The 26,221-nt window shown below is 42.0% G+C and overlaps 2 protein-coding genes across 5 annotated transcripts in view; both read left to right on the top strand.

Moving 5' to 3' along the window:
- Positions 1-4,055: 4,055 nt before the first annotated feature.
- On the top strand, positions 4,056-16,343 carry LOC139548402 (BTB/POZ domain-containing adapter for CUL3-mediated RhoA degradation protein 2-like). 3 transcript variants are annotated; one of them, XM_071358078.1, is made up of 7 exons: positions 4,056-4,361; positions 5,657-5,866; positions 6,097-6,285; positions 6,537-6,706; positions 12,084-12,220; positions 13,709-13,904; positions 14,112-16,343. In XM_071358078.1, exons 2-7 carry the CDS (start codon positions 5,659-5,661, stop codon positions 14,349-14,351), a joined length of 1,140 nt encoding a protein of 379 aa, XP_071214179.1. In that variant the 5' UTR covers positions 4,056-4,361; positions 5,657-5,658; the 3' UTR covers positions 14,352-16,343. The 3 variants fall into 3 exon arrangements, with proteins under 3 accessions (XP_071214179.1, XP_071214180.1, XP_071214181.1); XM_071358079.1 differs by having other exon boundaries at positions 12,135-12,220; positions 14,112-14,512; XM_071358080.1 differs by lacking the exon at positions 4,056-4,361 and having other exon boundaries at positions 5,663-5,823.
- A 1,510-nt stretch (positions 16,344-17,853) lies between these two features.
- Positions 17,854-26,221, top strand: part of LOC139548400 (small G protein signaling modulator 2-like) — a 189,585-nt gene continuing 181,217 nt past the window's right edge. Inside the window, exon 1 of one of the 2 annotated variants that reach the window (XM_071358074.1) lies at positions 17,854-18,224. In XM_071358074.1, coding sequence (XP_071214175.1) covers positions 18,165-18,224 — 60 coding nt within the window. In that variant the 5' untranslated portion in view covers positions 17,854-18,164. The remainder of the gene's footprint in view (positions 18,225-26,221) is intronic. The other variant, XM_071358075.1, reaches the window with a different exon arrangement.

Genomic DNA, 26,221 nt, shown 5'->3' with positions numbered 1-26,221 from the left:
GAGTGCTAAAATCCACTTGGCACTTAAATCTCGCTGTATCAATTGCTTTCATTTTTACCCCTGTGGCTCTTTAACACTCTTGCTTGTGCCTGTCGTTTTTCCCCCCGTTAATATTACGACCGCAGAAATGTTTCTAATGACCTGTCAAACACACCCCGGGAACAGGTGAAATGGGCTCAATGGAATATATTGTCTTTCCGTTGATTCTATAAGAACGCTAACATGCTGACCACACCACTCGCGTTACGTCCTCATTGGTTTTTAGGAACATATACCCACGTGGGTGAAAGATGAACTGGAGGTTCACACTCCAGCCCAGTTGGTGGTGGTAATGCACCTTAAAGTTGGTTGCCAACTGCCATATAAAGTCCAAGGAAGAAGAAGCCTGAAGAAGGAGAGATTACTAGAAATAAACTTGGTTTACCCTTTTACCTGTGGATTAATTGTCAGAGTAGAGGACCTTGTGCATTTCAGGTAAAATAACAACCCAATGTTTTATCCCAGGATAAATTAGCTAACAACAGCAAGCTAGCTAGCTAAATTGGCATGAATGTTTGCTTTGCTTTTCCAACAGTCTTGGAGGAGTTCCCAAATATGCTGAGCACTTGTTGGCTCCTTTTCCCTCAACCTGCGGTCCAATTCATCCCACACATTAATTTTGATGAGGTCGGGTGATTGTGGAAGCCATGTCATTTGATGCAGCATTGACTCTTCTTCTTGCTCAAATAGCCCTTACACGGCCTGGAGGTGTGTTGGGTCATTGTCCTGTTGAAAAACAAATGATAGTCCCACTAAGCGCAAACCAGATGGGATGGCGTATCACTGCTGAATGCTGTGGTAGCAATGCTGGTTAAGTGTGCCTGGAATTCTAAATAAATCACTGAGTGTCACGAAGCAAAGCACCCCCACAACATCACACCTCCTCCATGCTTCACGGTGGGAACCACACATGCAGAGATCATACATTAACCTACTCTGCATCTCACAAAGACACGGCGGTTGGAAGCAAAAATCTCAAATTTGGAATCATCGAACAGATTTCCACTGGGCTAATGTCCATTGCTCGTGTTTCTTGGCCCAAGCAAGTCTTCTTCTTATTGATGACCTTTAGTAGTGGTTTCTTTGTAGCAATTCGACCATGAAGGCATGACTGATTCACAGTCTCCTCTGAACAGTTGAATTTGAGATGTGTCTGTTACTTGAACTCTGTGAAGCATTTATTTGGGCTACAATTTCTGAGGCTGTTAACTCTAATGAACCTATCCTCTGCAGCAGAGGTAACTTCCTTTCCTGTGGCGGTCCTCATGAGAGCCAGTTTCATCATAGTGCTTGATGGAACTTTCAAAGTACTTGACATTTTCCAGATTGACTGACTGACCTTCATATCTTAAGGTAATGATGGACTGTCATTTCTCTTTGCATATTTGAGCTGTTCTTGCCATAATATGGACTTGGTCTTTTACCAAATAGGGCTATCTTCTGTATATCACCCCTACCTTGTCACAACATAACTGATTGGCTCAAACGCATTAAGAAGGAAAGAAATTCCACAAATTAACTTAAGGCACACCTGTTAATTGAAAAAGATCAAGGACAACAACCACCCGAGCCACTGCCTGTTCACCCCGTTATCATCCAGAAGGCGAGGTCGGTACAGGTGCATTAAAGCTGGGACGGAGAGACTGAAAAACAACTTATATCTTAAAGCCATCAGACTGTTAAATAGCCATCACTAGCACAGAGAGGCTGCTGCCTATATACACAGACTTGAAATCATTGGCCACTTTAATAATGTTTACATATCTTGCATTACTCATCTCTTATGTATATACTGCATTCTATACTATTCTACTGTATCTTAGTCTATGCCACTCTGACATTGCTCGTCCATATATTTATATATTCCATTCCTTTACTTAGATGTGTGTGTATTGGGTATATGTTGTGAAATTGTTAGATATTACTGCACCATTGAAGCTAGAAAAACAAGCATTTCGCGACACCCGCATTAACATCTGCTAAACACGTGTGTGACCAATAACATTTTATGTGAAATGCATTCCAGGTGACTATCTCATGAAGCTGGTTGAGAGAATGCCAAGAGTGTGCAAAGCTGTCATCAAGGCAAAGGGTGGCTACTTTGAAGAATCTCAAATATAAAATATATTTTGATTTGTTTAACACTTTTTTTGGTTACTACATGATTCCATATGTGTTGTTTCATGGTTTTGATATCTTCACTGTTATTCTACAATGTAGAAAGTAGCTAAAATAAACCCTGGAATGAGTAGGTGTCCAAACTTTTGACTGGTACTGTAAGTGTCGAGACGGTGCGTTAAATCACAAAAAACATTAAACATTCATGGTAATTTAGCTAGCTAGTTTGCTGTTGCTAGCTAAATTTGTCCTGGGATATAAACACCGTTGCAGCGCATCAAGATTTAAATCGCCTGCCTACGCAGACGCTTATTGACGTGCACGAGCAGTTTGGATGCAATGATTGAATAATGTATGTGTACATTTATTTATTTTTGCAACACTCGCACACGAAAAGCAAGCGGTGTGGGCTCCCGAGTGGCGCAGTGGTCTAAGGCACTGCATCTCAGAGGAGTCACTACAGACCCTGGTTCGTTTCCAGGCTGTATCACAACTGGCCGTGATTGGGAGGCCCATAGGGTGGCGCACAATTGGCCCAGCGTCCTCAGTGTTAGGTTTTAGCTGGGGTAGGATGTCATTGTAAATAAGAATTTGTTCTAAACTGACTTGTCTAGTTAAATAAAGATTACACGTGAGAACTTTGTCAGGTGACTCAAGCGCTTCCATATATGGAGTTGCAGGTTTGCCTTATCTGTCATGTTTGTGCATAACTCTCCTATGTGCAAATCTTTATGGCAGTCATTTTACTTAAGGCCCTTGGAAATGACCCGCATTTCTGCAGTCATAAAAAATGTACAAAGCAATATATCGATTTACAAATACAAATGTTTGTGAATAGTGAATTGCATTTGTGGATAGTGATTTAACTAGGCAAGTCAGTTAAGAACAAATTCTTATTTACTGTGACGGCCTAGGAACAGTGGGTTAACTGCCTTGTTCAGGGGCAAAATGACAGATTTTTACCTTGTCAGCTCAGGATTCGATCTAGCAACCCTTCGGTTACTAGCCCAACGCTCTAACCACTAGGCTACTTGCTGCCCCTTTGTGGATAGCGATTTACATTTGTGGATTGGTACTTATTTGTACAGATCATTGGTGATTTACATTTGTGTAAATATTACCTCTTTCTATAGATCTAATTTAACTGTACAGTATATATAAGATTATGTAAATATGAATAGTGTGTAAATATTTGTCATCATCTCTTGGTGTCTTTCCAATATAACTCCCATTTTATTTTTGAATTTAATGTAATATATTCAAAAAGTTGAGTATCTTCATCCATTGTCCAACTGTTACATTTATTAGAATTATACAATTAAAAAAACGTTTACAACGACCGATGCTACATTAGTAAAAGAGTTGAGAAAAGAAGCGAGAATGCCGTCTTGTATTGTGACAGACAGGGATAACGTTTGTTAGGAAAATATTGTTCACCATTTGATTCTGTGACCTTTGACTAATCACTAGCTAACTATCTGATATAATTAGTTGTTGGCACATAGGCAATAACCTTTAATCTGCGCTAGCCAGCTGCTTCTTCTTTGGCAACGTTCTCTATAACTAGCTAACGTTAGCTATAATTTACAACCAGAAGCGCTCTCAGTAACTACTTACACAAATTAAAAATATCTATATCTATAGTTACTTACCAAGCCTGCTATCTAGATAGACAGCAAGCTAATTAGCTTTATCACAGCTTGTCCTGGTGCCCTCATCGGGCTGTCAATGTTATGGGCTAACTGGATAATAGAGGGAACGAGGCTAGCAACAGCCAGTAGCAGGGCTAGCTAGGTAGCTAACTGTTTTAGCTAGCCTACTAGGCATTTCATCGTGAGCTGCTGGTTACAAACTGTGCAAAAGTCAAATCATTATTGTCTACAAGTGAGAACTCTTCAAGTCAGTCTTTCACTTACCTTAAATGTATTTCAATTTGATATCAATGTTGTGATTATGTGGCATAATCCACAGGGGACCGGCTGCGACAGTGCGAGGGAAACAGTTGTGTTTGGCCATGGGATGTACCTTCCGGGAGCGAGGTGGATGGGAGTTGTAGTAGGAAACTTTTATGTAGTCGGGAAAGTTATTTATCGTCGTTGCCTTGTAAATATTGACAATTGTAGGTGGCGTACATAAAATAGCTTTTAATGTACTAACGAACACCTGTTCAACAAACTAATTATCCCAAGAGAAAGACGGCGTGGGTGAGTATCTACAAAGTTAGCTAACGTTAGTTTTTGCCTGGGGTGGCAAGGAGAAAAGCCAGTAAACCACACATTTGACTCGTTATCTTTCAAATTCGGTTTGAAACGTTAGCTAGTTATTATACACTAGGACTACGTCATTCAAGTTTGTCTCAATGTTCTTGAATTTGTACTTGACATATTATATCTGGCTAACAACAATAAGTTAGCCAGTACTAGTAACGTTAGTTAGTTAGATAGCAAGCCAACACCACTAGTTAACTAGTATATAGCTCTAGCTGAACTACAGTTTGTGACTCAACCCTATGTGGCATGTTAGCGTTATCTCATAATTATATGTACAGACGTTTTAGGCCTAATTTTAGTTGTCACAAATTGTACTACGTATTAGGACCATATGCCATGACAGTTCCATAGGAGTAGCCATATGTGGAATGGTTTGATATCACAATACATCACTTCCTCTGCTGGTTGGAATTACACTACTGCAGCCATCTGAATCAAAGTTCCCCAGAGACAGACTGACTTCCTCTGGTATGCAACGTTTTTGGGGACATTCTACCAAATAAGCCATCACTAGGCAGCTTCCACCCTGTTACGTAACCCTGCACCTTAGAGGCTGCTGCCACATATATGTAGACTTGAAATGTAACCTTTATTTAAGGTCAAATCACTCGCCACTTTAATAATGGAACACTTGTCACTTTAATAATGTTTACATATTTTTGCTTTACTCATCTCATGTGTATATACTGTATTATATTCTACAGTATTGCTCATCCTAATATTTATATATTCCTTAATTCCATTATTTTACTTTTAGGTTGTGTGTATTGTTGTGTATTGTTAGATATTACTTGTTAGATATTACTGCACTGTTGGAGCTAGAAACACAAGCATTTCGCTACACCCGCAATAACATCTGCTAAACATGTGTATGTGACAAATAAAATTTGATTTGATTTGAAATAAGACAGACGCGCACACACACACACACAGTGTTGTGGGCCCAGCTAAATTCCATGCTAGGGGAAATGGGAGAGGGAGATACTGATTGGGTGGGTGGCTTCCTCTCTCCATTGTGTTCACAATGTTCTCGACTACTGGTGTTTTAAGTATGACTGCATTGACCAGAGCAACTCCCCTCTAATTTCAGTCAATGACTATAAATCAAGGTTTCAGATTTCATTCCTTTCAGAGGGACATTGTCCCAACTGTCACCTTGTTAGTCATCTCAGCACAGGACAGAGGATTGAGCTTTTTGCTGTACTTTTCTATTGCCTCCCCTCCACCAGGTATGATCTGCATGGCCAGTGAAAGGCTGTGGCGGCCCCCCCCAGTAGCTGTCACCACGGCGGGGGACATCAGGACCTCCATCTGCAGGGTGGTCATCTACCTTCAGAGGGACATGTCCGGGGACAGCTGCCAGCTCCCGCTGCACCGGCTATGCCTCCAAACCCAGGTCACCTCCACTGGCTCCCAAGCCATTAGACCTTCCCATGAAGGTATACATGGAATAGTGGGCAATCAGGGCAGCGGTCAGTTATGAATGAATGTGCCAATATCCTCTGTGTTTATGTAGGCTATGTAGGCTACAGTGTGCTAGGCTGACTGCATACACTTACACATCATACACATTAAAAACAATATTTTAAATGCTTATATGGTGATGCCAAAGAAACATTTTCATCCTTGAATAAACAATAAAGTTATATTATATTCTCTCCCTCCACAGCCTCCCAGATGGCGTGTCCCAAGTCCAAGACGTGCAGCTACAGAGCGGCGGTGGGCCTGGGTAACAAGTATGTGCATCTAAACGTAGGGGGGACCCTGTTCTACACCACGCTGCAGGTGCTCACCAGGCAGGACTCCATGCTGAAGGCCATGTTCAGTGGCAGGAAGGAGGTCTTCATTGACAAAGAAGGTGAGGAGGACTTTGGAGACTTCCAGAACGTCTCACAGTCACTCTTATGGATCAGAAACATAGATGAAACTCTACTTAGTCTAATACCTGCCCCATGGCAGGCATATCATCAGCAATGATTACAAATACCATTTAGATGTACAGGCCCCATGGCAGGCATATCATCAGAAAGATACACAGAACTACACTGCTCTAAAAATCTGATTGGAATTGACCGTTGCCTTTCACTTGCCTTGCATGTTCCTGTCCAGGCTGGATCTTGATAGATCGTAGTGGGAAGCACTTTGGCTCCATCCTGACGTACCTGCGGGAGGAAGCGGTCACCTTGCCCCCTGGCAGGCAGGGGGCTCTAGAGCTGCTGGCAGAGGCCAAGTATTATCTCATCCAGGGTCTGGTGGAGCTGTGCCAGGGAGGCCTGCAGGTCAGTGACACAGAGAGATGTGCGTCCCAAATGGAACCATATTCCCTATATAGTGCACTACTTTTGACCAGGGCCCGTAGGATTCTGGATGAAAGCAATGCACTACATAGGGGAATAGAGTGCCATTTGGAATGCAGGCTGTGTTGTAGGAGTATGTTGCCCTCACTACTGATCCAACCTGTTGCCCTCACTACTGATCCAACCTACAGCTTTACTAGATCCTAGATCTGTGCATGAAGGCGACAGACTGTACAGTAATGTAATGCGTGTTTGTTTGCTGATGTCTTGGCCATGCCGACTTGAACATGATTTACGCTCCACAGATTGCTTCCTCATGTTGTGATATTTGACTTGCTTTGGACCAGGGTGTCTACTGTGTTAGTGGCTGTAGGACAACAATACTGTTTGTTTTACCATCTGTGCCAGTCAGGGCTGGCACAATTACCGTTATGACCGGCGATTATGGAAAAAAAAAATAAGCTGTTTGTTTGTTGTCTGAACAGCTGACTGAAGAGCGGACGGCCAGGGATTTGTGTGGTTGAGTCCGTTTCAGCCGTAACATGGACTCTTAACAACGTGATGAAACTTTGTTACTCCTTGTTGAAACAAGCGAACAAGTCTTTGGTTGACGAGGCAACGCCCCCCACAATGCAGCAGCAACACACATAGAATGAATAGAACGGGAATGGAACCTCTAACCCTGGCAATTTGACTGGTTAACTCATGGGTACACTCACAATGGCTGCCTGATATTGTGATGCAATCATTTCCATGGTAATGTAGAATGTTCATTGACATGATGTTAACTGATGTGACTCATGCAATGGAATGTGTTTTTTGTAATCAGTTGAGTTGAATCAACAAATCACAACACATATTTTAGCACATCTTTTACTTCCTGCGTTGCTCCTATGAGTATACTTGCAATGTCCACCCATTATGCCATCATTGACTTGAATGGGGATGCTTGTTCTATTCAATATATTTCTATGGCAGCACATGCAGAGGAGGAGAAAATGTGCATCTGAATTTTTTTAATTTGTTATAATATGTATATATCTATTACGAGAACCGCAGTAATTTGGCTGGCCAATCACCTTCATCCAAAATTCCATGACTGTTACAACCATAGTGGCAGTGGGTATAATGTGCCTGAGTCTCAAATGGCACTCTATTCCCTATGTAGTGCACTACTTTTTACCCGCGCCCCTAGTGAACACTATTGGAAAGGGTTGCACAACTGAATGCATTCAACCGAAATGTGATGTGCGGGGGCTGCCTTAATCAACGTCCACATCATTGGTGCCCAGGGAGCAGTTGTTGTTTGGGGTTTAACTGCTCAAGGGCGGAACAGTGAATATATCCCACCTTGTTGGCTCGGGGGATTCGAACCAGCGACCTTTCGGTTACTGGTCCAACGCTCTTAACTGCTAGGCTACCTGCTGCCCGCTAGGATGCCATTTAGGATGCAGGCTGTGTCAGTGTGATAGATGTTCATTGGAATGCATGGCATTCAGTATTTTGGACTAGCCAAGGTTCTAATGGGAGGTTCTGCTGTCTCCATGGTGACAGTGGGCAATGATACATGCGGTAAAGAGATCAATCGAACCCAACCAAAACAATGGAAACGCTTGGGAGAAATACACTATGTTGAGGTACAAATCGGTAGGTAATGTTTGTATGGATGCCAACCCCAATACAAGTTCATGTCATCATCACCAATCAACGACATTACAGTTAAACTCGTTTTTTAACTACCACCACTGATTTCTGTATGCTAGCTAAGCTACCAGTTTATACGAACAGGAGTTAGCATTTAGCAGTCACTTCTTCTAAACCTGAAAAGTGGAAACAGACAAATATATCCAAATTGGACTTCAGTTACCACATTGTGGTCGGCGTCCTCCTTCTATCCTCCACGGTCTGCGATCCATTAACCTATAGATGTGGTAAAGAGGTTATATTCCACTATCCACTAACCCTAACTCATACAGTCCAATAGAATATAGGTTATATTCCACTATCCACTAACCCTAACTCATACAGTCCAATAGAATATAGGTTATATTCCACTATCCACTAACCCTATCTCATACAGTCCAATATAATATAGGTTATATTTGACTATCCACTAACCCTAACTCATACAGTCCAATAGAATATAGGTTATATTCCACTATTCACTAACCCTAACTCATACAGTCCAATAGCATATAGGTTATATTCCACTATCCACTAACCCTAACTCATACAGTCCAATAGAATATAGGTTATATTCCACTATCCACTCACCCTAACTCATACAGTCCAATAGCATATAGGTTATATTCCACTATCCACTAACCCTAACTCATACAGTCCAATAGAATATAGGTTATATTCCACTATCCACTCACCCTAACTCATACAGTCCAATAGAATATAGGTTATATTCCACTATCCACTCACCCTAACTCACACAGTCCAATAGCATATAGGTTATATTCCACTATCCACTCACCCTAACTCATACAATCCAATAGAATATATGTTATATTCCACTATCCACTCACCCTAACTCACACAGTCCAATAGCATATAGGTTATATTCCACTATCCACTAACCCTAACTCATACAGTCCAATAGCATATAGGTTATATTCCACTATCCACTCACCCTAACTCATACAGTCCAATAGAATATAGGTTATATTCCACTATCCACTCACCCTAACTCATACAGTCCAATAGAATATAGGTTATATTCCACTATCCACTCACCCTAACTCACACAGTCCAATAGCATATAGGTTATATTCCACTATCCACTAACCCTAACTCATACAGTCTAATAGAATATAGGTTATATTCCACTATCCACTCACCCTAACTCATACAGTCCAATAGAATATAGTTTATATTCCACTATCCACTAACCCTAACTCACACAGTCCAATAGAATATAGGTTATATTCCACTATCCACTAACCCTAACTCATACAGTCCAATAGAATATAGGTTATATTCCACTATCCACTAACCCTAACTCACACAGTCTAATAGAATATAGGTTATATTCCACTAGTCACTAACCCTAACTCACACAGTCCAATAGAATATAGGTTATATTTGACTATCCACTAACCCTAACTCACACAGTCCAATAGAATATAGGTTATATTCCACTAACCCTAACTCATACAGTCCAATAGCATATAGGTTATATTCCACTAACGCTAACTCACACAGTCCAATATAATATAGGTTATATTCCACTATTCACTAACCCTAACGTCCTTCTTCTATCCTCCACGGTCTGCATTCCATTGACCTCTTTACCACATCTATGCTAAGGAGTCTTGAATCAATACCACGTTGAATTCATATTTCATTCATGTCATGTCCTCTTTTTTTTTTAATGACAGATAGCCGATGTCACTAAACGGTTTATGAGTCCATAATTTTCAGATTGGAATATACTTCTTAAAGGCTTATATTATTACATCTTGGAGTAAGTCTTTTAAGATTGAAATGATAGAGCATTGTAAGAGTCACTCAACCTCAAAGAGATTTTATTTTATTTTATTTTTTACATTGTTTAGTGGTAGAGTTTAGAGAATACAAGTTTCAACATAATCTTTACACTCTTCTATGTCAAGCGTGAGGGTTCATTTGCGGTCCGTTCCAGTTCCGTGAGCATGCTTCAGTCAGTAAAGTCACCTCCTGACCTGACTGACTTGTTCAAATGGAGTTTACTTGAGCCTCGCTATATATCCTGACTAGAGGTCGACCGATTATGATTTTTCAACACCGATACCGATTATTGGATTACCAAGATACCTATTAATCGTCCAATTAAAAAAAAAAAATATATATATATATATATATTTGTAATAATGGCAATTACAACAATACTAAATGAACACTTTTATTTTAACTTAATATAATACATAAATAAAAATCCATTTAGTCTCAAATAAATATTGAAAAATGTTCAATTTGGTTTAAATAATGCAAAAACAGTGTTGGATAAGAAAGTAAAAGTGCAATATGTGCCATGTAAGAAAGCTAACGTTTAAATTCCTTGCTCAGAACATGAGAACATATGAAAGCTGGTGGTTCCTTTTAACATGAGTCTTCAGTATTCCCAGTTAAGAAGTTTTAGGTTGTAGTTATTATAGGGCTATTTCTCTCTATACCATTTTTATTTCATATACCTTTGACTATAGGCTGGCAATACTATAGTGCCTATAAGAACATCCAAATCTCGGGAGTTGACAGGCTTGAAGTCATAAACAGCGCTGTGCTTCAAGCATTGCTAAGAGCTGCTGGCAAACGCAGTAAAGTGCTGTTTGAATGAATGTTTATGAGCCTGCTGCTGCCTACCACCGCTCAGACTGCTCTATCAAATATCAAATCATAGACTTAATATAATAAACACACAGAAATTCAAACCTTAGGTCATTAATATGGTCAAATCCAGAAAGTATCATTTCGAAAACAAAACGTTTATTATTTCAGTGAAATACGGAACCGTTCCGTATTTTATCGAACGGGTGGAATCCATAAGTCTAAATATTGCTGTTACATTGCACAACCTTCAATGTTATGTCATAATTATGTAAAATTCTGGCAAATTAATTACGGTCTTTGTTAGGAAGAAATGGTCTTCACACAGTTCGCAACGAGCCAGGTGGCCCAAACTGCTGCATATACCCTGACTCTGCTTGCACAGAACACAAGAAAAGTGACACAATTTCCCTAGTTAATATTGCCTGCTAACATGAATTTATTTTAACTAAATATACTTGTGTATTGATTTTAAGAAAGGCATTGATGTTTATGGTTAGGTACATTGGTGCAACGACAGTGCTTTTTTTCGCGAATGCGCTTGTTAAATCATCAGCCGTTTGAGAAGTAGGCTGTGATTCGATGATAAATTAACAAGCACCGCATTGATTATTTGCAACGCAGGACAAGCTAGTTAAACTAGTAATATCATCAACCATGTGCAGTTAACTAGTGATTATGTTAAGATTGATTGTTTTTTATAAGATACGTTTAATGCTAGCTAACAACTTACCTTACCTCCTTGCTGCGCTCGTGTAACAGGTGGTCAGCCTGCCACGCAGTCTCCTCGTGGAGTGCAATATAATCGTCCATAATCGGCATCCAAAAATGCAGATTACCGATTGGTATGAAAACTTGAAATCGGCCCTAATTAATCGGCCATTCCGATTTAATCGGTCGACCTCTAGTCCTGACATGCAGCCTTGGCATTGTTCAGCAGCACAGAGCCGGTGAGAGTGGGAACCAGACATTGTTTAGACTGGTTCAGGTCCTCTTTTTCTCTTATGTACTATAACAGCCGGCCTGTGGTGTCTGTTTTGATTAACAGGACCAGAAGGTGCAGTCTCTGTGTGTAATCCCTGTTGTCACCTCTGCCAAGGAGGAAGAGAGACTGATCCAGGCCTGCCCTAAGCCTGTAGTGAAGCTGCTGTACAACAGAAGCAACAACAAGTACTCCTATACTAGGTGAGCTACTACAAATATAGTGCCTTACAAAATGGCAGCCCTATGCTTGTTCTGTTGTTTGGAGAGTCAATAATAGGTAATGACTGTTGGTAAGTGCTTAGTGAGGGCCTCTAATGTCAAGTACTCGTTATGTACTCTGTGTTGACAATGGAATGCTGTACCTCCTGATCCATGGGTTGTATTCCTCCACAGTAACTCAGACGACAACCTGTTGACACGTGGGATGTAATTCCTCCACAGTAACTCAGACGACAACCTGTTGACCCGTGGGATGTAATTCCTCCACAGTAACTCAGACGACAACCTGTTGACCCGTGGGATGTAATTCCTCCACAGTAACTCAGACGACAACCTGTTGACCCGTGGGTTGTAATTCCTCCACAGTAACTCAGACGACAACCTGTTGACCCGTGGGTTGTAATTCCTCCACAGTAACTCAGACGACAACCCGTTGACCCGTGGGATGTAATTCCTCCACAGTAACTCAGACGACAACCTGTTGACCCGTGGGTTGTGTTTCCTCCACAGTAACTCAGACGACAACCTGTTGACCCGTGGGATGTAATTCCTCCACAGTAACTCAGACGACAACCTGTTGACCCGTGGGATGTAATTCCTCCACAGTAACTCAGACGACAACCTGTTGACCCGTGGGATGTAATTCCTCCACAGTAACTCAGACGACAACCTGTTGACCCGTGGGTTGTAATTCCTCCACAGTAACTCAGACGACAACCTTTTGACCCGTGGGTTGTAATTCCTCCACAGTAACTCAGACGACAACCTGTTGACCCGTGGGTTGTAATTCCTCCACAGTAACTCAGACGACAACCTGTTGACCCGTGGGATGTAATTCCTCCACAGTAACTCAGACGACAACCTGTTGACCCGTGGGTTGTAATTCCTCCACAGTAACTCAGACGACAACCTTTTGACCCGTGGGTTGTAATTCCTCCACAGTAACTCAGACGACAACCTGTTGACCCGTGGGTTGTAATTCCTCCACAGTAACTCAGACGACAACCCGTTGACCCGTGGGATGTAATTCCTCCACAGTAACTCAGACGACAACCTGTTGACCCGTGGGTTGTGTTTCCTCCACAGTAACTCAGACGACAACCTGTTGACCCGTGGGATGTAATTCCTCCACAGTAACTCAGACGACAACCTGTTGACCCGTGGGATGTAATTCCTCCACAGTAACTCAGACGACAACCTGTTGACCCGTGGGATGTAATTCCTCCACAGTAACTCAGACGACAACCTGTTGACCCGTGGGTTGTAATTCCTCCACAGTAACTCAGACGACAACCTTTTGACCCGTGGGTTGTAATTCCTCCACAGTAACTCAGACGACAACCTGTTGACCCGTGGGTTGTAATTCCTCCACAGTAACTCAGACGACAACCTGTTGACCCGTGGGATGTAATTCCTCCACAGTAACTCAGACGACAACCTGTTGACCCGTGGGTTGTAATTCCTCCACAGTAACTCAGACGACAACCTGTTGAGGAACATTGAGCTGTTTGACAAGCTGTCTCTGAGCTACAATGGCCGTGTTCTCTTCATCAAGGACGTGATCGGTGACGAGATTTGCTGCTGGTCGTTCTACGGACAGGGACGCAAACTGGCAGAGGTTTGCTGCACCTCCATAGTCTACGCCACGGAGAAAAAACAGACCAAGGTTGGTTAGGGGTTTTACTTACACACACACACACACACACACACCCTCCAGTCGCTTACTCACTCACTCACTCACTCACTCTTTCTTTCTTTCTTTCTTTCTTTCTTTCTTATTTGTTCATGGCAGTCCATCGTTGCTGACACAGACACACTATCTTTTGTACTGTAGCTAATCTTTATGTTGACCCTGTCCGTCTCTCTATCCCAGTTGGAGTTTCCAGAGGCCAGGATCTATGAGGAGACCCTGAACGCTTTGCTTTACGAGACACTTCCTGTCCCTGACGACTCCCTATTGGAGGCCACACGCCGTCGACACGCCCACAGTCACACCCACTGTGGTTTCCACAGCGAGGAGGAGGAAGGCCACACCCACTCTGGGGTGGACCTTAGGCGCCGCATCCACGTCAAGAGGTACAGCACCTACGACGACCGGCCGCTGGGACACTAAGGACGCATCTCAAATTGCACCGTTTCCTATATGGTGTACTACTTTTGACCCGGGCTCTATATAGGAAATAAGGGTATGTAGGGTTTATATAGGAAATAAGGGTATGTAGGGTTTATATAGGAAATAAGGGTATGTAGGGTTTATATAGGAAATAATAAGGGTATGTAAGGGTATGTAGGGTTTATATAGGGGCAGATAGGGCTCTATATAGGAAATAAGGGTATGTAGGGTTTATATAGGAAATAAGGGTATGTAGGGTTTATATAGGAAATAAGGGTATGTAGGGTTTATATAGGAAATAAGGGTATGTAGGGTTTATATAGGAAATAAGGGTATGTAGGGTTTATATAGGAAATAAGGGTATGTAGGGTTTATATAGGAAATAAGGGCTCATAGAGCTCTGGTCAAATGTAGAGAATAATGTGCCGTTTTTGACGAAGCCTATCTAACCACAGAGGAGGAAACTGGTTCCCTGCTGACCGGCCCGCTGGGACACTAAGTATACGTCTCAAGTGACGCCACCTCTCAGTGAGTCACCTCTCAGTGAGAGCCTCAAAATGTGTTTAATGATTCATCAAACCTATCTGCACTAATTACTGTTACTCTGCAGCCTTTGGTGAGAGTGAGTGAGGGCTCCCAAAAGGCACCCTATTCCCCATCCTATACCCATAAGGCTCTGTTCAAAAGTAGTGTATAATGTAGGGGAACGGGTGCCATCTAACCACTCCCTACTGACCAGCCGCTGGGACACCTAAGGCATCCGCATGCTTCTCATCCAAAACTGTTCAGAAACAGTTTGTGTATAATATTATAATGACATTTTGTGAAGTTTTGCCAGCATGCCCAGCCGAACTGTGGCATGCTGACGCCTTAAGGATGTATCCCATCTAACCACAGAGGAGGAAACTGGTTCCAGCTGGCTCTTCACTTAATCACTACACCCACCGCTGAAGCACTGGTGTTGTTGGCCCCAACATGGCTGCCATGCTGCATCACCCTGGTGCCTGACAGACTTTGTCGATGGAAAACTCGTGATTTTAAATGTTGAGGTGCTTATGCTATTTCTCCTTTTATTTTATATAGAACTCTCTTCTTCACAACACAATCAAATCTGTGTTCATACAATCAAAATTGCAACTTCAAATCAGCGTCGATGCAGGGGGCCAGACCGGTTAAAGATGGATTTTTAAACCTTGAGACAATTGAGACATGGATTGTGTATATGTGCCATTCAGAGGGTGAATGGGCAAGACAAACGATTTAAGTGCCTTTGAACGGGGTATGGTAGTAGGTACCAGGCCCATCCAGCCAACTTGACACAACTATAGGAAGCATTGGAGTCAATATGGGCCAGCATCCCTGAGGAATGCTTTCGTCTCATTGTAGAGTCCATACTCCAACAAATTGAGGCTGTTCTGAGAACAAAAAAAAGGGGGTGCAACTCAATATTGGGAAGGCGTTCCTAATGTTTGGTCTACTCAGCGTAGGTAGCCATCAGACTTATAGATGGTTATATGTACATTTATTATACAGTTATCAACTTTTTTTGGGGGGTGGGAATTGTGACAAGTTCAAGGACCAGCAAATGTATCAAAATCAACTATCGTAGCCCTTTCGCCTTCTGTGAATAGACAAGGAACACTGTGAATTTTTTTTTGTGTGTATATTTATAGTTTTGAGAGTTTCTCATATCACAATGTTGACATATAATCATGCCTAAGACTTTTTCATGAAAATTAACTCGAGGGACACATTCAACGATGTCTATAAATATCTCATTCCCAGATACTTGGGCCCGGTGCAGTAGCCCTGGGATCATGTTAATGAATGGCAGGTCATTCTTATTAAACAGTTTTAATCAGGTATTCACTGAAGACATTTTCTTCTTCACACTTTTAAGGGAGTGCCTCACTCTCTAACGTGTTTTAATGCAGTTGAATCTTTATTCATTTATTTTCACCTGGTTTTCCATAATAAAATTGGTTTCAAATAGCCCAGTCTTTGTGTAACAGGATACACTGTGCTGCTTAGCAGTATTCCTTCCTTTCTCACAACATCATTGCAGGTACTTGATCTTGCACCCTCTGCCTCATCAACACATTTGACGTCCCTGCTTGAGAACGTACTAACTAGTTGCGCCACCCAAAGAAATGATCCAATTCAATGGCACTATTGACAACATTTCAAGCTGTGGGGTGAGTTTATCCAATACAATCTGACACCGTTACATCTGTCCATATTCCACTGGAACCAGTGGAGGGAAGCAACGGGCGTGGTTCTGGAACCAGTGGAGGGAAGCAACGGGCGTGGTTCTGGAACCAGTGGAGGGGAGCAACAGGCGTGGTTCTGGAACCAGTGGAGGGGAGCAACAGGCATGGTTCTGGGCAGAGTGCTGTAGTTCATTGACAGGCCACTTGAGGGCGCTAGTTAGAGGTATAATAACAGTAAAAGGTCCCAGTCAAAAGGTTATTCTGTGTGTAATATATATACATTGACAACAGTATTGTGTGTGTCTGTTGTGTGTATATATATCTATATATATTTTGTGTGTGTGTGTATATATATATATATATATTTTGTGTGTCTGTTGTGTGTGTGTATATATATATATATATATTTTGTGTGTGTGTGTATGTATATATATATATATATATATATATTTTGTGTGTCTGTTGTGTGTGTGTGTATATATATATATATTTTGTGTGTCTGTTGTGTGTGTGTATATATATATATATCTCATGATGCTAATGACCACATTGATTTATTTCTACTGCAGCCTGACATGCGATGACATCATTTCTAAAACGGGAAGCCGTTTCCCTCAAAATAATCCTCATTCAAGATATTCTTAGCCTGAAAATAGGCTCAGACAAACCAATGCCATAGATCAGAATAATGGTAATGTGTTTTGTAATAATTGAATGAAGAACAAATGCAAGCAGGGCTATTTACTTTGGGTGATGTTACATGGCAATATAATTAAACATTTGATAATTGCGTCACACTCACAGGAATAGAACCCAAAATAGATGAGAGAATGAGAAATTGTGTGTCTGTTGTCTTGGTTACAGTATTGTGTGTCTGTCTGTTGTGTTGGTTACAGTATTGTTTGTGTGTGTGTCGTGTTGATTACAGTATTGTGTGTCGTGTTGGTTACAGTATTGTGTGTGTGTCGTGTTGTTTACAGGAGTGTGTGTGTGTTGGTTACAGGAGTGTGTGTCTCTCTGTTGTGTTGGTTACAGCATTGTGTGTTTGGTGTGTGTATTCCTATCTGTGTTGGTATTCTGTGTGAGTCAATCTGTCTTTGAAACCCCCATGGCTCATTCATATTAAATACAAAGACTACAGCTAAAATGCTGCTTAACGTCACACCTCAATTCCCCTCAATCCTCCAGTCCTCTCACACACAGAGGGAGAGGAGAAGAGGGACGAGGAGAGCTATTAATATCTGCCTGTCAAAGTGCTGGAGCTGCGTTCGGAGCGGGAGATACAGTATGTGAAGTGATTTAGCCCATTGATAAAGCGTGGTGAAGGGGGCTGGTCCAGCTCCGCTGACGTCATACTGAGGGGATCTGAAGATGGCTCCTCGATGCTCGGCGGCAGCACGGGCCCACACATGCGTCAACCGCCAGCTGTCAGGAGGCACCAGCACACTGCTGTGAGAGGGAGGGAAGGACGGAGGAAAAAAAGTAAATAGAAGCTTAGAAAGGGCGGAAGGCACTAGACATCCTTGATTGCGGACAATCAGGTTGACTCTGTTGCTGTCACTTCTGTCTGTCACAGAGACCGACATAAGAACACGGGAGAGCTATGGGTTCGTCCACAGATGAAGAATTCAAAGAGAAATTACTGTGGAATGTGAAACGAGAGGTAAGCGCATTTGTTTCACGCCCCTGTTGAACTGTTCGGGACATTTCTGTAAATCAGTTCCATAATGTATTTCTCTGTAAATTTCCGTGTGACGTTATGAAGAATGCGTAAATGTTGTGGATACATTTGAATTCATTTGCTGTGTGCACGGCGCTGGAGAGCAATTGATACACTATGGGTTTGTTATGATTGTGTAGCCTACTGTAGCCACCGCTGGCAATAATGTAGCGCATGTCATTATCCGTTACATTTCTAAAATGTATCACACTACATTCTGACATTTTTTTCCCGACAAAAATGCCAGGGATTTTTTTCTTCATGTTTTTGTCGCCGCTTCTCTCGGTTTCCCTTGAATGTTTACTCTTCAGCAGTTTAGTTTGCCAAGGGAGCATGATGAGGAAGAGGCATTGAAATGAAAACCTTCCTATGGAAGTATTTTGTTATAAACAAGAACGATTGCTACAGGTGGAACACACGGTGAATGATAGCCTAGGCTATTGCAGTGCCATATAGGATATAGATCTATCTACTGCAGCAGCTAATTGTGGCACAGTCCAGTGAGACCTTCTTTCCATATCGATATTATGACAGTCATTAGGTTACTGAAGATGCTCCGGCAATTTTAAATGAATAGGAGGCAGACCGTTATACAACTGTTGTTACAATCAAATCCATCTTTATTTTTATTTTTTATTTTATTTTACAGCTGTTTGAATGCTACGCATTTTTTTTCTTTTGATTTGTTCATAATTATACTGTAAAAGACGATCAGAAAATGGGAACTCCACGATCAGAAAATGATAACACTTCACATTAAGTTGCACTTATACCTGTGTAGTGACTGTCGTTTCGCTATAACAACAGGTGGTAAGAGACTATGCCTGAGGCACTCAGCCCCACAGTCACTGACCAAAAAAAGCATAGGTCTACATTGCATCATTTGCCCTCAGTTTAAAAACTGGATGGCCAGTTGGAACTATTAATATGAATGTAAGAGGTTGTTGGTTGGAAATAAATGCTTTAAAATACAGAAGTGTCCACCAAACACGTCGCAGTGTGCCACAGGGGGTGTCCACCAAACACCTCGCAGTGTGCCACTGGTTTCAAAGTGTTCTTTGTAATTCTGATAGGGATATCATGAAAAGTAGCTTATTGCCTGCTATTAACCAATCAGAATTGACATAAAATGACCTGAAAGTGTTTTTTGATGTGTTTTATACTCTAATGATACCCTCTTCACGTTGTACGTTAATTAAGTACTCAGCTGAAAGCTGACTTAACCACCAAGTTATTTGATTGCAATTAGTCATTTAATTTCGTGAATACATAGTAGATTTGCATAAATAACTGAAACATTATATTTATTTTGATTGCCTTGTAATAAACACATCAGATCGTCCAACTTTTAGGACATCATTTCTTGGGGGATATGACAATTAGTAGGCTGACTCATTTCATATGGTTACTATTCATGCATCAGTTGTATTTTTTCTTTTTTTGGGGGGGGGGGGGGTCCCCTGCCATATAAGATTTGACTTGACATAATGACGTATGAATAATAGAACTATCATAACATCTGTGATGCTGAGAATAAAACAGGGACACAAGACTGTCTGGCTGTAGCAGAGATGTGTGTCATAACAGCTTCCCAACACAGACCAGGCAGTCAGAGAAAGGACCGTGTGATGTACCTGTGGGGTACTGGGACACACACTCACACACAGACACACAGACACAGGGACGCGGTGACAGCAGCATGGTGCTCTGGGCTCTAGTCTTTCAACGTTGTCTCCGGTTTAATTCACTGGTGTTTTAAAAAATGGCATAGATGAATAGTTAATGTTTCCTGTTGATGATAAAGCTTTCATAAAACAAACTGCCTGCTGTGTGTCAAAGACAAGCTTGTTTGAGGAATGTGTGCCAATGTCTGTAGTGATGCAGTGATGCATGTCATATGACTGCCTTAGGCTATGTATAGGATTACATGCACAGTTGTGGAGAATTTTCCGGGCACTTTCAAACGAGAGACTCCATTGAGCTTGCTTTTAACTCCAGAACTAGGCTTGATCTGTGTTCTGGAAAACGTTACGTAGAGTTTGTTTGGTTGAGTTCATTTATTGACACTGATGAAGACAATCTTGTGGAAGTCTCTCCTTCTGTGTAGCCTAACGTTTGTATTGGCCAGACAGACTAGTCAAGATCAATTTGCCAACATGGGAGAGACTGAAATGTCACTTTGTTTAGCCTAACGATTGTATTGCCCAGACAGACTGGTCTGAAATGTCACTGTGTAACCTAACGATTTTATTGGCCAGACAGACTGATCACTGTTTAGCCTAACGATTGTATTGGCCAGACAGACTGATCACTGTTTAGCCTAACGATTGTATTGGCCAGACAGACTGGTCACTGTGTAGCCTAACGATTGTATTGACCAGACAGACTGGTCACTGTGTAACCTAACGATTGTATTGGCCAGACAGACTGGTCACTTTGTAGCTTATTCTAAAATTGATTAAATATTTTTTTCCCCTCATCAATCTACAGACAGTACCCCATAATGACAAAGCGAAACAGGTTTTTAGAAATTTTAGCAAATGTATTAAAAATATAAAACAGAAATTCCTTATATACATTAGTATTGTAATGAAACAGCAGGGATCAGGTCTCGAACCCTCGACCTTCTAGCACGAAATCCGGCGCGCTCTCGACTGTGCCGCAAAAGCATGCTCAAGCGGCAGAGTCGATTTCCGCGCTTATAAACCCAGGGTCGTTACAGTATTCAGACCCTTTGCTATGAGACTCCAAATTGAGCTGAGGTGCATCTTGTTTCCATTTATCATCATCGAGATGTTTCTACAACTGGATTGGCATCCACCTGTGGTAAATTAAAATGATTGGACATGATTTGGAAAGGCACACACTAGGGATGCACGATATATCTGTGAACATATCGGAATCGGATGATATTAGCTAAAAATGCCAACATCGTTATTGGCCCGATGTCTAGTTTAACGCCGATCTGCAAAACCGATGTCAAAGCGGACATGACGTAGGTACATGACATAATGACGCCACGTCAAATTTTGCGCTACACGTGCAACACAGCATTCCTAACCTAGCCCACAATGTCTGCTGTGTGGATCGAGCAGTCAACAAGTCGAGCAGTCATTTGAAAGAGTAAGAACATTTCAGCGAGACAACTCAAAGGTGAAATCCATTAAATCAAGATAATGGAATTTGCCCTTGCCCTTGACAATCAACTGTTCTCTGTCGTGGGTGATGGTGGCTTTCGCCGACTGGTCGAAGACCGGTACACACTACCAAGTGCGCTATTTTTCAGATGTTGCCCTACCGGAGTCACACAGTAATATCGTCACTGCTATTAGCTTCACGACATACATAATATGGAACGCGGTTTGAGTCTTTGCGTGTCAAAAAAGATACAGTAGCACTGTCAAAGCTGTACAAAAAAGTCTGCAAACAAGCAAACACCGGCCACGAACGATGTGTTGTCAATACCGCGTTGGTAATAAAGCATCATTTGTTCGTCCGCAACTTCTGGGGTAGCTAGCTTTAGCTTGGTAACGTTACCTATCTAGTACCAGTACCATCGCCATGAAAACAATGACCAGTAGAAACTGCAGTCATTTTCATTATTCTTAGGAATGGTTTAGGAATCCTTGTGAGTAAGTATTAGCTCGGTTGCCACTTGTTGCTCGTCTATTGAAATTGAAATTCAGTTCATGAAAATAAATAGCTAGCCAGCTACTTAACCCTGTTGCCCAAAGCTAACGTTATAAGCAGCCAGCTAGCTTCATCTGGCTAGTGAGGCTCGACCGGAACGGGTTATGTGTTGTGAAGCTATCCACAATAAGCATTATGCACAATAGTGGAATTTGTGGTTTGCCTTCAAAATAAAAGTATGTTATTGACAGTGATGCAAATTAATATAGATAGTAGAATTATGCCATACTTTTAATTTGAACGCTAACCGCAAAGTCCACTGTTGTGGCTAATCCTTTGTGTGGCTAGCTTCACATAGATGGGTTCGACCACCATTAATCAAATAAGAACTGTCTTATAACATTTTTAGGTGATGACACCTAGCTATATAGTTAGCTAGCCACAGCAAAACGACAATCTAGCTAACTAGCTAGCTAGCTAGCTAACTATAGCTACTGAAACAGATTGTGTCGTTTTGCTATGTTTTTGGGGAAGAACATTGTTTGCATCCATGAGCTAGCTAGCTTTTTTTACGACCAGCACTGTAGGTGCGCAAGACAACTTTACCAGCATCGTAGCATACGTATCGATGAATCGTTGTGACATATGAAATACGAGTAATAGTGTAATCAATGTGTATTAACTACGTTAAAAATGAATGAACGCGTTAAATTATTATGTGACGTATAGTCATATTCAGGTCCTGATTGGTCAACAAGCTTAATTGACACGTCAAATAGTGTTAAATAGTATATTTTTTGACACAGTAAGACACAAACGGCGTTCCATAGAAATCCTGGTTGAGAATGAAACGACTGAGCAAATGAACAACGAAACAGCACAGCAAGTAAGTGAAATAAATAGGTTTTGATTATGTTTTACTGGTAATGGGGACATACGTAAATGCCAACAAAATAACTTTTTGGTCAGTGTGGTGTGTGTGTGTGTGTGTGTGTGTGTAACCTTTTATAGACAAGTCAGTTTACAATGACGGCCTACCCCTGCCAAACCCGGATAACACTGGGCCAATTGTGCTCCACCTTATGGGACTCCCAATCATGGCCGAAAGAGAAACAGCCTGGATTTGAACCAGGGATTGTAGTGAAACCTCTTGAATTGAGATGCAGTGCCTTAGACCACTGCGTCCATGTGTGTGTGTGTGTTAACTGTTTAACTGTACTAGAATGCTTAAAAAGCCACTAAAATTCTAAATATCGGTTATCAGTATCGTTTTTTTTTGGCAAGGAAAATATCGGATATCGGTGTTGGCCAAAAATGTTATATCGGTGAATCATTAGCACACACCTGTCTATATAATGTCCCACGGTTGACAGTGCAAGTCAGAGCAAAAACCAAGCCATGAAGTTGAAGGAATTGTCCATAGAGCTCCGAGACAGGATTGTGTCAAGGCACAGATCTGGGGAAGGGTACTAAAACATTTCTGTAGCATTGAAGGTCCCAATTGAAGGTCCCATTCTTAAATGGAAGAAGTTGGAACCACCAAAACTCTTCCTAGAGATGGCTGCCTGGCCAAACTGAGCAGTTGGGGGAGAAGGGCCTTGGTCAGGGAGGTGAACAAGAACCCGATGGTCACTGACAGAGCTCCAGAGTTCCTCTGTGGAGATGGGGGAACCTTCCAGAAGGACAACCATCTCTGCAGCACTCCACCAATCAGGCCTTTATGCTAGAGTGGCCAGACGGAAGCCACTCCTCAGGAAGAGGCACATGACAGCACGCTTGGAGTTTGCCAAAAGGCAACTAAAGGACTCTCAGACCATAAGAAACAAGATTCTTTGGCCTGAATGCCAAGCGTCACGTCTGGAGGAAACCTGGCACCATCCCTACGGTGAAGCATGGTGGTGGCACCATTATGCTGTGGGGATGTTTTTCAGCGGCGGTGACTGGGAGACTAGTCAGGATCGAGGGAAAGATGAACGGAGCAAAGTACGGCGAGAATCTTGATGAAAACCTGCTCCAGAGCGCTCAGGGCCTCAGACTGGGGGTGAAGGTTCACCTTCCAACAGGACAACGACCCTAAGCACACAGTAGGTTTGGCTTCGGGACAAGTCTCTGAATGTCCTTGAGTGGCCCAGCCAGAGCCCGGACTTGAACCCGATCGAACATTTCTGGAGAGACCTAAAAATAACTGTGCAGCGACGCTCCCCATCCAACCTGACAGAGCTTGAGAGGATCTGTAGAGAAGAATGGAAGAAACTCTCCAAATACAGGGGTGCCAAGCTTGTAGCATCATCATATCAAATCATACCCAAGAAGACTTGAGGCTGTAATCGCTGCCAAAGGTGCTTCAACAAAGTCCTGAGTAAAGGTTCTGAATTCTTATGTAAATGTGATATTTCAGTTTTTAATTTTTTATAAATATGCTAAAATATATATATTTTTTGCTTTGTCATTATGGAATGTTGTGTGTAGATTGAGGGATTTTTTTTCTTCATTTAATCCATTTTAGAATAAGGCTGTAACGTAAGAAAATGTGGAAAAAAGCCAAGGGGTCTGAATACTTTCCACTGTATAGTGCATTGCTTTTCACCAGGACTCATAGGCAGCGTGCCATAGGGAATGACAATGCCATTTGGGATGCAGACAGGGTATGAGGAGAGGCAACTTTCTAGGGAGTTTTTCCTAGCCACCGTGCTTCTACACCTGCATTACTAGCTGTTTGGGGTTTTAGGCTGGGTGTCTGTACAGCACTTCGAGATATTAGCTGATGTACGAAGGGCTATATAAAATAAAATTGATTGATTGAGGCAACGCTTTGATTATTTTGGTGAGATATGTTCCTGACCTACAGTATTGGGAGTTCCCTTGGCTTGGTCAATCTGTCCCCGTCTGGACTGATCGATCGGCAGATGTGAGGAATGTGTATTGATTACCTATCGCTCCTGATAACCTGATCACCACCTGGATTTGTGAATATAATTACTGGGGATCCAGTTTGTCTGACATACGTTGTATTTTCTCCTTTTTTCCCCTATTGAAAATCAATGCATTGATGGTGTTCACTACACAGAATGCAATGTAATCTAATTGTTTGTAATTTGTAACCTGTGTCACCTGAAATGTACTACAAGGGTCTGTGTATACATGAACACATTAGACCTTTAAACACAGAAAGAAACCTGCATGTGAGTCAGTGAGACAGTAAGCAAAGCCCCCAGCTGCAGCTCCTGGATTAAAGGTCTCTGTCTCTTTAAACCGCAGTCAGCCACCTCAGCGTTGCCTGGCAACTGAACGCATCAGCAGCTAGCTAAGAAGTTAAATTGCATCAATTGACGATTAATACTGCCACAACTCACTGGCCTGTCTCCGTCTGTGTCTGCCTCTCTGTTTCTGTCTTTGTCTCTCTCTCTCTCAATTCCATTTTAAGGGCTTTATTGGCATGGGGAAACATATGTTTACATATGCCAAAGCAAGTGAAATGGATAATAAACAAAAGGGGAAATAAACAATCAGATATGAACAGTAAACGTCTGTCTGTGTCTCTCAGTTGATGATGTACTAATACTACTCCCAAAAGACAGTGCTATTTTTAGTTGTAGTCTATTTCCCTTCAATACCCAATCTTTTAACCACAACACCAGAGAGACGTTCTTCCCTTCAATACCCAATCTTTTAACCACGACAGAGACAAGAACTTTGGCTGTGCTTAGCTGCTGGGTTTAGGATGGTCAGGATATGAACAGAAAATGACAGTTGATGTGCTGTGGTCAGAGGCGATAGGACAGCCACCTGCTGCGCACAGCCGATGTTCGGGTTGGTCTGTCTTGTCTTTTAGCCACGACAATACAGAATAAGTTCTGCGCTATATTTAGTTGTGTTGGATGTGGATTGGTTACGACAACTCACGACTTACAACCAACAGCTCCACAGGTGGGGGTAATGGCCAATGATTCAAAGGTCTATGGTCATACCGTTACAGGCTGAGGCTAATCCAAACGGTCCATGGTCATACCGTTACAGGCTGAGGCTAATCCAAACGGTTCGTAGTCATACCGTTACAGGCTGAGGCTAGTCCAAACGGTTCACGGTCATACCGTTACAGGCTGAGGCTAGTCCAAACGGTCCATGGTCATACCGTTACAGGCTGAGGCTAGTCCAAACGGTCCACGGTCATACCGTTACAGGCTGAGGCTAGTCCAAACGGTTCACGGTCATACCGTTACAGGCTGAGGCTAGTCCAAACGGTCCATGGTCATACCGTTACAGGCTGAGGCTAGTCTAAACGGTCTGTAGTCATACCGTTACAGGCTGAG

Source organism: Salvelinus alpinus, chromosome 21 (genome assembly GCF_045679555.1).
Source record: "Salvelinus alpinus chromosome 21, SLU_Salpinus.1, whole genome shotgun sequence".
NCBI classification, from domain to species: domain Eukaryota; kingdom Metazoa; phylum Chordata; class Actinopteri; order Salmoniformes; family Salmonidae; genus Salvelinus; species Salvelinus alpinus.
Note: the sequence above shows the minus strand (reverse complement) of the source record. Positions and strands in the feature narration are given on the sequence as shown.

What these genes read in the sequence shown, in the direction of transcription:
- LOC139548402 (XM_071358078.1), top strand. Translation starts at nt 5,659, where the DNA reads ATGATCTGCATGGCCAGTGAAAGGCTGTGGCGGCCCCCCCCAGTAGCT. An exon ending in AACAAGTACTCCTATACTAG is followed by an intron (nt 12,221 to 13,708) that starts GTGAGCTACTAC and finishes ATTCCTCCACAG; the next exon opens with TAACTCAGACGACAACCTGT. An exon ending in CGGAGAAAAAACAGACCAAG is followed by an intron (nt 13,905 to 14,111) that starts GTTGGTTAGGGG and finishes TCTCTATCCCAG; the next exon opens with TTGGAGTTTCCAGAGGCCAG.